At 53.5% G+C, this 11,227-nt stretch overlaps 1 protein-coding gene across 2 annotated transcripts in view; it reads left to right on the top strand.

Annotated features, from left to right (window-relative positions):
- Positions 1-1,011: 1,011 nt before the first annotated feature.
- LOC121658104 (sodium-dependent proline transporter) overlaps positions 1,012-11,227 on the top strand; it is a 13,620-nt gene continuing 3,404 nt past the window's right edge. For both annotated transcript variants that reach the window (XM_042014553.1, XM_042014552.1), the window contains exons 1-8: positions 1,012-1,130; positions 6,616-6,796; positions 7,467-7,598; positions 8,173-8,407; positions 8,907-9,045; positions 9,328-9,462; positions 10,117-10,220; positions 10,766-10,890. In XM_042014553.1, the coding sequence (XP_041870487.1) occupies positions 1,098-1,130; positions 6,616-6,796; positions 7,467-7,598; positions 8,173-8,407; positions 8,907-9,045; positions 9,328-9,462; positions 10,117-10,220; positions 10,766-10,890 (1,084 nt within the window). In that variant the 5' untranslated portion in view covers positions 1,012-1,097. The remainder of the gene's footprint in view (positions 1,131-6,615; positions 6,797-7,466; positions 7,599-8,172; positions 8,408-8,906; positions 9,046-9,327; positions 9,463-10,116; positions 10,221-10,765; positions 10,891-11,227) is intronic.

The following is an 11,227-nucleotide window of genomic DNA, read 5'->3' as shown; positions in this document are numbered from 1 at the left end:
TGCCCACTCACCTTAAACCTGAGTAAAGCATCTGGGCAGAGGTTTGGCTCAGGCTGGAGCCAGTAGGTGCTTGCAAGGACAAGGAACACATCTGGTGTCAGAGCACTGGGCACAGTCCAGGGATGAAGAAGTGATGGACAAGTGGATATTATCATGGGGAAGAGGCACCACTGTGGGTCCTGAGCTGTCCTGGTCCCACACTGGCCCTGGAGCATGTGGGATTGTCCTTTCTCCCAGCCACACGGGAGACAGTTCCACCATGAAAGTGGGAGGAAAGGCACAGACCAGCTCTGCCACCTTACTGGGAATTTGCCTGAGCACAAGGGTGAAAAGCCGGCATCTCCCTGGACGTTGGGGTTCCAGTACCCCACTGCTGACTCAAACAGGGACATCTGGACCCTGGAGATGTGACCTATGCTCCAGCATTGGGCCCATGATATGCTGGGCCCAGATGCTCACCCTGGGGACTGCCCAAGGATTGCTCTTGCCCTCAGCATGGTGGGATGTGTTGGTCCTACCCAAAGGGATTGATGGCTGTGGAGCATCCCCCTCCCTTGGAGTGAGGGCTGGGCTCAGGCAGCATGGGGGACAATCACTTCTGACCTGCTCAAGCTCCAGCTGTGTCCTGTCACAGGAAAATCATCTCAGAGCTGGACAGGAAGGTGCTGTGAGCTTCTGGCATCTGCATTCTCACTGCTGCCATCACTACGTGGGGTGCCCAGTGACAGAGTGCCCCCAAAGTCCGGTCCTTCCCTAGGGAGACCTGATGCATTTGTGGCACGAGTGAGGCACCAGCCATTCCCCCTCGCTGCCCGGGTGGGGGGCTGAGGTCTCGGAGCCCCGCTTTCCCCGTCAGGAGTGCGTTTGACAGACAGACCTCCCTCCTCCCTCCCTGCTCCGCACGCAGCCATCCTCCACTCAAGGCAAACCTTTCCTTCAGCCTCGCTCCTCACGTCCCCAGCGGTCCCCGGCAGCAGGTGCGTGCCCACCCCTCCGTGCCGGCCATCGTTTCCCCGCTCCCCCTTCGCCCTCCCCAGCGCCGGAGAGAGCGAGACGAAAAGTGTCAGAGCGGGGAGCGCATAGCAACAGGGTCTGGGATGAAGCAGGTTCGGCGGCAGCATCTCCGGAAGGTGAGAGCCGGGAGCAGGGATGCCCCAGGGGTAGGAGCGGGGGACCAGGGGTACCTCCGGCAGGTGAGAGCCAAGAGCGAGGGTACCCCAGGGCTGGGAGCGGGAACAAGGATAACCCCGGGCTGGGAGCGGGGAGCGGGGGAGTCATGCCCATCGCCTCACATCCCGTCCTCGGGAGCCTTCGTGGGCAGCCGACAGGGATTAGTCGGATATTAGTGAATTGTGTTCGTGTGCGGGGGCCAGAGCGAGATCGTGGGCAGAGGGATGGGGCATTTTGTGCCCACCGCTCCTCCTGATCGGGAGGCACCGCTGCCCCCCCAACCCTCCCCTGCCAGCAGGTGCTGCCGGCGCTGGGTGACTCATGTTGTGTCTGGCTGGGTGCCGTGGGTGGCATCGGGGGCAGAGCTGGCTCCCCGCAGCCTGGCACCCCGGGGACGCTGCTCCCACCAGCCCCGGGACTGCCCGGGCTCGGGGTCCCTCCCGCGGATGAGCGCAGGGAGCCGGGCAGTGCCCTTCCCACCTGCAGCTCGGATTGCCTCCTCATCCTCCTCCGTAGGATTTAAAGGGGTGTGGGTGATGGGGGGTCAGCCGGAAGCTGAACTCTGGCCTCAGTGCAGAGCTACAAACCCTTTTTACATGCTGCTGGAAACCCTTTTTAAACCCAATTGTCAGGCTTTCCCATCCTAGGCTCCCCTCCACTGCCACTTTGCTCTTCCCGGTCTGAGTTCCCATTTCCCCCACACTGGGGACTGAGTCCTTTCTCTGAGGACATGGTGGAGCAGCGTGGCAGAGGTGGTGTCTGCCACAACTCCACCATGGGGATGTGCTGCTGAATGGGTCAGCCCTTCCTGGAGCATCCCGGGCAGTGACCCAGGGCTGGGAGCCTCTTCAGCTACCCCCTCTGCCAAACCATACCCATTGAACACAGGGCAGGTTGACCCTGTTCAGATGAATGAAAACCCAGGAGAGTTTCATCCCTGCCAGGAAATTCCTAGGATATTGGGAAATGACGTAAAAACCCCAGCAGTATCCTGGTGACAGCCAGCAGGCCCTGACAGCCTATTCTTCCACTCTTCTTTGGAGGCACCGTTTGGCTCTTCTCTCTCCTCCTCTTTCCTACAAATTGCTTTTCCAGATGGCTTTGTGACTGCAAGATCCATTAAAAGTGGTCTTTGCCCCTTCCAATGCCTTTCTGAGTTACTTGATGCTGGTGACCCTCTTTAGAATTCATTCAGGAATTCATTTAGTCCTGTGGTGATCAGTTGGGATGGAAAGCAGATGTCTCTGGAGTTATTTTCCCCATTCCCAGTGCTGCTCAAAGCCCTCTGTCCTTCATTACCCAAAAATACCATTGCTGAGCTCCAGATGGAGGACCTTGTGCTCACAGCCACCTTGGGACCCCTGTGTCCAATGCTGGCACTAGGCTTGCCTGGAGCTGGCGGTGGCTGATGGAGAGATGTGCCCAGCCCCACTGCAGCACCCGCCCAGGATCCTGACAGCCTCCTCTTCCTCTTATTGTGATCTGCTTCCCCTTGGTGAGCTGGAGTTTTAAACCTTCTTACCAGACATATTTGAGACATATGGAAATACCTCTTCATTAGAGAAGACCTTTCTCAGGCTCTAAGGATTTCAGGTTGGTTTTTGCATAATAGTAATTCCAGAAGAGCTGAGTGGTTGTTTTCATTTATTTGATTATTTTCTTTGGGGTTTATTTGGTAGAAATGGACTAAATCCCACCAGAGCCAGTGGTGGGAGCCATGGTTCGTGCTGTCCCTTCCCATACCTGGCCAGGCTGCTGAGCAGCATCTTCCTACCTGAGCCACTGCCCTCCTCTGCCTGCCACAAACTGCCTCAAAACTTCCCCAGGGTTTTCAGATGAAAACCACAAGCATTTGTATCCGTGCATACTCCCTACACTTTGGACATTGCTGTAATGAGTTTGCTTCAGCCTCAGCCATCTCCAATCTCCCTGTGCTGGCTCCACCACCACTCATGGCATCTGCTGTGATCCTGGGCTGGGGTCACCCAGGGTCAGTGCAGCTCTTTGAGGGGCTCTTCCACACCATAGCAGTGCTTTATTTACTTCAATTTCTAAGTGAAGATACTGCATTTGAATTAATTTTTATGCTTTTTAATTTTTTTTTTCTCTCAGAGATTAACAAGCAATTCAAACTAATCTGAAGTGACTCACACTTTAGAGACTCACTGTGCTCAGCTCCACAGGGGAGAAATCTGGTGCCGGGTGGCATTTCTCTTGCTCACAGGCTGTGATCCACGCACAAAACACTGACAAAATAACCCCACAATGCCAGCTTGAATGGAGACAAAATAGGATGAAAACATACCTTTGATCTGGCTGGAGGTTTTCCACTCAGATACAGCTGAGTTTTGCTTTAAGTAAATTGGTTTAGAGAAAATAATTAGCACAGAGCCATTTCCTTATAGACCTGAGCTGTTACCTTGGCAGAGACTAAAGTGCTTTTTCTTCTCAGTGACCTTTGCTTTGCTGACTTCTTTAGGAGCATCTCCTGGTGAAAAATGGAAAGCGATGCTGTGTTCAAAGAGGCCATGGTTGCCAAGGGAGCTGTTAGTCCCCGTCTGTTTATAACTGCGAGACGGGAGCCCGGCTTGAAGGATGGCAGCTGACAGTGGAAAGCACTAGAGCAGTACTGGAGCACTGGAGCACTTCAGCTACTGCTGAAAAAGAGAATTCCTGTTATGACAGAGGCTGAAAGAGAGCGTTAATCCTAAAAAAAAAAGGTCTAGAATCAAGCTGGTGTGTGAGATTTCCAGCAGTCTGAAGTACGGAGGTGTGCTTCTCTCTGCTATTTGGGACAAAGATGGGCTGGAAGCCTTAAGTACTGTGCTTTGTAATTCATTTCGAGTCAGGCAAATAGGCCAGCTTTCCTGTAATGTCTGTGGAAAGGCTGGGATTTGGGGGAATTTTGAGCATTGCAGTCATGGAGCAGCCTTTGTGTGTGCTCTCCAGCAGCATCCCTGACCTGTATCTCCTCAGCTCGTCCAATGTGGACAACGCTCGTTGTCCTTGGGGTTCATCTGACACTTGAGTGGTTTCTACTTTCTGCCCTGGGGTCTCAAATCTAAACTGTAGAGCTCCAGATAAGGATATTAAAAAGGGGGGCAGTCACTATTGAGACACAAGTGACAAACCACATCCCATGGCCCTTGAAATGGGGACTGAGATGGGGATCAGGCCATTTACAGTTTGGAAAAGGTCCCGTTGGTTCCTTTCATTTCTTGTTGTTGCTTCTGTGTTGATTTCTGTGCTACATCTGATGGACAGGCACCAGCATGTAATGAGATCTTGCAGCTCTACCTGTGCCCTCCTAAAGGCGTTTAGGATTCAGACAGAGATGGAGGAATTAGGCAACAGGATTTAACAATCTCCCAGCATCCTTGCTTGCTGGTTGTCTCTGATTCAAACCTGGAAAACAAGAGCTCCCCAAGCAGTGGGATGGACTGGGAAACATTTTTTTGCAGGGGGAAGACCCAACTGTGATGGCCCCTACCTGGCAGGGATCTTTGTGAATACAGGTTTTAACTGCTGAAATATCTGGGAGGGAGTTCAGAGCAGCCTGTCCATCCCCTGCAAGCACAGACAGCTGTGGGTCATGCCCACTCTGTGTTCTGGGCTAATTAGCAGGCACGGCCATGGCTTGGAGGTGTTGCTAAACCACAGAGCTGTGTTGAACAACTGCAGGAGGGCTGCCAGGTAGTGAGGGTTTTATAGCAAGAGTATTATATTTGGGTCATATTTTGACTTTTCAGCCTGTGTTTCTGCAACTTTTTTCTTCTGGCCCTTGCCTTGTGATGGTGGCACCCAGCAGGGATGGATGGGCTTTTCACAGAGGAGCTTGTATAAGAGCTTTACCGGAGCTGTACATTTCAGGTTGTCTCTGGGAAGAGTTTTTCCTGGTTTGTCCTGTCCCTCAAGGTGTTTGTGCAGCAGGTGGGGATGGGGACGAGTTTGCCTCTGTGTTTGGTGCCTTTGGGCTGCAAGCAGCATGTCTGCAGTGCCAGCAGCTGGGGGTTTGGGGTGCACCCTGTGAAGGGTGGGAGCTGGCAGCCCTCTCCATCAGCATCATGGCTCGGTGTCTCCATGGGAACCAGCAGCAGGAGCATCCTCCAGTCCAGTCCAGCTGGAGAGGAGGAGAGGAGGTGCCTGCCACCTTCTCTGAGGCCGTGAAAGGGCAGCACTGAGCTCTGGCCTCCTGGGGACTGGGGTCTGCTGCAGGCTCTGAGCACATGTGCACACTGGTACAGGAGACCCACAACTCCTTCTGGCTGATCCCTCCAAACCTTGGTCCCTCTCCCTCAATCGCATCCCGTGGGTTTGTTCCCTACGATGATGAACAGGGAGATGGCTGCTTTTGTTTCTTTGGAGAGCCCAAGAAGAGAAGGTTCCCAAATGGGGTCCTCCTGCCCTGGTCCTGGTACCTTGTCAGCAGGGACACCAGAATCCTCCTGTGCCTCAGTGCAAACATGATAAACTCCCATGCCAGGGCACAGCAACACATGGGACAGGATCCTCGTTCCACCCCTTTGCACTGCCTGGTTTTGCTGTGGGTGTATCTGTGATGGGATCCCATCTGGCAACTGATGGCTCAGGCTTTCAGCTCTGGAGGGAGGGGAGTCAGGGGGGATGCCTTCCCTGCTGTCCTGAGGTCAGGAAATTGGGGAAATTCAGACTGGACACCTCACTGCAGACCTGATGTACACCCACACACAAACACAGAGCTGCCCTCCTGGTGCATCACCCCAACCCAAATGGATTGCAGGACTCACACTTCCACTTGCAGAGCTGAGGCAATGGGGAGGAAGGGAACGGGTTAATGCCCTGCCTGTGCTGCATTGATCCAGAGCACATTAGGAATGCTGGAAGGAGGTCTCTCCTCTCTCAGCAGGGACAACTGGGAGTATCACTAAGTTCCCACAGTGCAGGCTTTTGGCAGCTGGAAAAGTGTGAAAAATGCATGGAGCATTTAATAGCAGCCACCCGAGTGCCTGGCATGGCAGCACACATGGGGCTGGGTGTCACGCTCCCTGGCACGCCACAGTGGCTCTCCCGCTGTCCTCACGCCCATATTCTTCAGGAGATCCAGAAAGTTTATTGTGGCCCCCTGAAAAGATGTCTTTGGAACTGGAGTTGCAAGCTGGGTCCTGGTGAACCTTCCCAGGATGAAATGGGACAATCCTGCCTTTCCCAGGGGAGCCCTGGCCGTGTGGGATCACATTTATCCCTTTTGTTTGCTCAGTGGCAGAGCACAGCATTGGCTGAGGTGGGGAACAGAGAGCTGCTGGGACAGGGTGTTCCCAAGGGACCAGAGTCAATGCTGTGGCTTGGGGTCACAAATTCACACGCGAGTTCTTGGCACTTCTTCCTTCTCTCCCATTCTTCATTCTCTGTTTTTATTCCTTGCTCAACCCCTGTCTGCCCTCTCCCATGCCCTGGTCCCTCGCTCAGCCAGTGACACCAGATCTCCTGGTAAGCCCCAGCAGCCAGGATGGGGACCTGGGCTCCGAGTGCCCGGAAGACAGAGGGAACTGGACAGGGCGGCTGGATTTCCTCCTCTCCTGCATTGGATACTGCGTGGGCCTTGGAAACGTCTGGAGGTTTCCCTACAGGGCTTACACCAACGGAGGAGGTATTTGGGCATCCTTTGGGGCAGTCAGACTCCCACACACTGACCTGGGCTGGCAGGATGTCCCTGAAGAAACGTTCCTTCCCCTTCCTGGGGCTGGAAAGTAGCAGTTGTTGCGGGGTGAAGCCTCCTCCTGCCCCCCATGCTTGTTTAGCGCTTTAACTACCTGTACCCATGTGTGGAAGGGACTTGCCAGCCCATCTCTGTATTCCTGACCTTGGAGAGACCCCTGGCTCCATGCTGAACTCAACACCAGCTCTCCTGGTATCCAGTAGCTTCTTGGTCTGGTGTCCTCCAGGTCTCAGCAGGGTCAGCAAACACTGCCCAGCTACCGAAGGAGGGAGTGAACCTTTTGCAGTGCAAGAGCCCCGGGTGATGGTGCAAAGTGTTGGTTTAACTCCTCCCAGAGCAATAATAACTGGAGAATTTCATGGTGTTCATGAAAGATTCAAAGAGAAAAGGAAGCTGGGAGCAGAGGGGAAGCACAGCATCAGGTGAATCACAGCCCCTTTCTCCTGCACTAACAGCGAGCTCTTGCTCCTCGCTGCCTTCCTGATTTTGATGTAGATCCCTCAGAGCCACACATACTGAACGAGCTTTATTCCCTGTCACAGTTGGGCTTTAGGTGTTTGTTCTGTATTACTTTCAGGATTTTTTTTCTTGCTTCTTGCAGGAGCTTTCTTGGTTCCTTATTTCATCATGCTGGCCATCTGTGGGATCCCCATCTTCTTCATGGAGCTCTCACTTGGCCAGTTCTCCAGCCTGGGGCCACTCGCAGTCTGGAAGATAAGCCCTCTCTTTAAAGGTGCGTGAGTGAAGTCCAGAGCCTCTGAGGGACATCTGCAAGAGCTCTTTGATGAGGACATGCACCAGCAGCTGCATCCCGTGATCCTCAAAGCTCTTGTTAGAATCAAAAGAATCTGGGGGAAAGTGTGGCAGGCTGGAATTTTGAGTTAGCTGTTTTAGTGGCTGCAAGTTATGCATGAGATTTGTCAGTCTTTGAGGGCTCTGGATGGCATGACCAGCTCTAGAAATGGTATGAAGATTATTAAGCCAGCTATTGTACAAAATAGAGCATGAAAGCTAAGCAATACCTGTTAAAAACAAAGGTAAGAATAAAGCATTCAAAAAAAAAGAAAGTTCAGAGCAAGTACTTTTATTCTCAACATTAAGCTGGTATAAAATTTTTGTATGAGGCAATAGATCTTCGATACAGAGAAGGCATGTCCAGATGTTATAATGCCAATAAGAGGCTCCCCCAGCAGGTGAACCTTGGACTGGTTGAGCATTTGGCTGCTGAGGTGCAGTGTCTGACCCTGCTTTTGGATGTGCTTTGCTCTGCTCCATCTCACTCCTTCTTTACCCTCTCCTTCCTTCAGGCGTTGGCATGGGCACGATCCTCATCGTCTCCTTGGTGGCCATTTACTACAATATGATCATTGCTTACGTTCTCTTCTACCTCTTTGCATCCCTCACAAGCGACTTGCCCTGGCAGCACTGCGGCAACTGGTGGAACACCGACCTGTGCCTGGACCACCACGTCATCAAGGCGGGGAACAACACCCTCCCCGTCAACATCAGCAACACCGTCAGCCCCAGCGAGGAGTACTGGAGGTAACGAGGTCAGCCCGACCCACGTGTGGGGACGTGGCTGGTGCCTGGTCAGGGAGAGGATGGGGATGGGATGAGGGGTGAAGGATCTGCACGTCTCACAGCACAGATGCTGCAGGTCTCACCCATGGTTGGTGGTGTGGGTGCAGTGATGGGCTCGTGCCCCGCTGTGGGTGACATCTCAGTTGAGCCACTGGGATGAGGGAGGTGTCCATGTTCTAGTGCTGTTTTGTTGGCCTGGAGATATGCTAGACTAAAATGCATCCCAGGTCTGGAATGGCTGGGAATTTGCTCTCAAGATGCCAGGTATCCCTTCTAGGCTCTTTAATACATGGTGGAGAAATCACTCCAACTGCTCCTGTTTGCTTGGCAAGGAGCTGCCAGTGCCTATGATTGTTGACAATGTTATTTTGCAGCAGGGGCATTTCTAGGGTCAGAGGGCCTCTGGAAGGAGGCAGGGGCTGCCCATGGCTGCTCACTAGCAGCTCTCCTTCCTCCCTAGCCGGTATGTCCTGCACATCCAAGGAAGCTCGGGGATTGGGGATCCTGGGAGGATCCGCTGGAACTTGTGTCTGTGCCTGCTCCTTTCTTGGACTATCGTTTATCTGTGCATCCTTAAGGGAGTCAAATCCTCTGGCAAGGTAAGGGCTGGCTGGTCTCCTTTGGGGGGACCTACAGCGATGCTCACCAGTACGTGCGACTCTGCACCTCTGGGAAAAGTGAGACCCACAAACAGCATCTGCAGGGTACAGGATATTTTGGGGATGCCTTGCACACCAGACACCAGCAAGGCTGACACACTGGCCCTGCTGCAGCCCGAGAGCCCCAGGATGATGTGTTCCACCCTGGGGACAGGGCATGGGGGCAGCACTCAAGCCCTGCTCTCATTCCCAGCTCTCCCAGTTGGCTCTGCTCCCCCACAGGTCGTGTACTTCACTGCCACCTTCCCATACCTCATCCTGGTGATGCTGCTCATTCGGGGCGTGACCCTGGAGGGGGCCTGGAAGGGGATCCAGTTTTACCTCACGCCCCAGTTCAATCATTTGCTGTCTTCCAAGGTGAGTAGGATGTTGTGCAATTTGTTCAAGACACAAAGATGAGTCCTCTCCTTCCACCTCCTGCATGCAACAGAGGCAGTTCCCTTACTCAGGTGTCTTTTCTGGCCACACCCTAACCTAAAGCTCTCTTGGTTGCTCCTAGACCAAAAATCTTTGTCCCACACCTTGTCTGGGCCACTATTGCCATATGCTCCCACTCCATGCATGCGTTTATGGCTCTGCATGGACGGACAATACCAGGGCTCCCCTGAGTACCAGGACCGTGGGCAGGATCATCCCAGCCCCTGTGATGGGCTGGGGGTGGCAACAGGTGCCCGTGGTGGATTTGACTGTTTATTGTTCTCAAGAAACCCCAGCATGGGGAGTGGGGGTCAGCAGTCGTGGTCACCAAGAGACCACCCAACTTTACAAGGCCATTTAATGCCTCACTGGGCTGGCCCTAAAACATTCTTGTTAGCCCTTCCATTACCCAGCTGATCCATTATGAGTGGTGAGTGTGTTAACAAGGGAAGACAAATATCCCATAGGCCGTGCATGCTTGGAGTGCTGGGGAAGATGTGCCCAGGGCTCTGGGAAAGCAGATTTCTAATGCCATCTTCCTCATGTGGAGGTTTCCCAAGCCCTGCTCTCCTCAGAAGTGCTTTCTTCCCCCAGGTGTGGATCGAGGCAGCCCTGCAGATTTTCTACTCCCTTGGGGTGGGCTTTGGGGGCCTCCTCACCTTTGCATCCTACAACACCTTCCATCAGAATATCTACAGGTGGGAGCCAGCTGCTGTCTTTAAAAAAAAATATGGGTTGGGGGGAGCCATGAAAACTTGAGCTGATGGGTTCAAAGCCAGCAGAAGCACATGGTGCAGCACAGTCACCCTGCTCTGCTCCTTGCACTGAGGGGATACCTGACAGCTTGTACAGGCTTGAGAGGAACAGAGGGATCTATGGGAGAAAATTCTCCTGAGAACCAAGGCAGAGCACCAGCTCAGAAGTTTTGGGCTGTAGGTGCTGAAAGCTGAGGATATTTGAAGCTGGAGTTTGCCCTGTCCCCGATGTAGTTCACCAACAGAGGTGCGTGTTGGATATTTGGTCTGATCCCATCCACAGGGGACAGAAAGCTTTGGAGGGACCCCACAAAATTATCCATGAAATATATGCTCCTTTTGACCCTGGCAAGCCTTGCCAAGAGAGGCCCTGAAGGACAGTCACTGGGTCACCTTACTGTGGCACCTGGGGCTGGCAATGTCACCATGCACTTACGTGGAGTGGGAAGGAGCGAGCACGTTCAGAGCATCTTCTTCCTTCTCTGTAGGGACACCTTCATAGTGACCCTGGGCAATGCCGTCACCAGCATCCTGGCAGGGTTTGCCATCTTCTCTGTTTTGGGATACATGTCCCAGGAGCTTGGGGTCCCTGTTAACCAGGTGGCAAAAGCAGGTGAGGCCAAACAAAGACGTTTTCCCCTTCCCCCTCTGCCGGGGTGTGCTGAGGAGCATCCCTTCCAGGATGGAAGGCACCTGAGGGTGTCAGCATGAGGGATGAAGGTGGATGTTCAGCTGGTGAGGGGGAGGGAAGGGGGGAGACAAGTTCCTGTGGTGTAAATATTGAGTAGCAAGTGATGTCTAATGAAGGTCTGAGGAAGGAGCAGGCTGTTTCTCCACCCTCTGCTACAGAACCCTGCCTGCCCATCCTGCCAGAGTCCTGGCAAGTCTCTGCCATGGTGCTGCTCTGCGGAGCTCTCCTCTCCTCTCCTCTCCTCTCCTCTCCTCTCCTC

This window comes from Corvus kubaryi, unplaced genomic scaffold, assembly GCF_017639235.1.
Source record: "Corvus kubaryi isolate FWS band 111438036 unplaced genomic scaffold, C.kubaryi_AGA036_p1.0 split2-37374, whole genome shotgun sequence".
In the NCBI taxonomy this organism is placed as follows: Eukaryota; Metazoa; Chordata; class Aves; order Passeriformes; family Corvidae; genus Corvus; species Corvus kubaryi.
The sequence above is the reverse complement of the archived record's forward strand: the minus strand, read 5'-3'. Positions and strand labels throughout refer to the sequence as shown.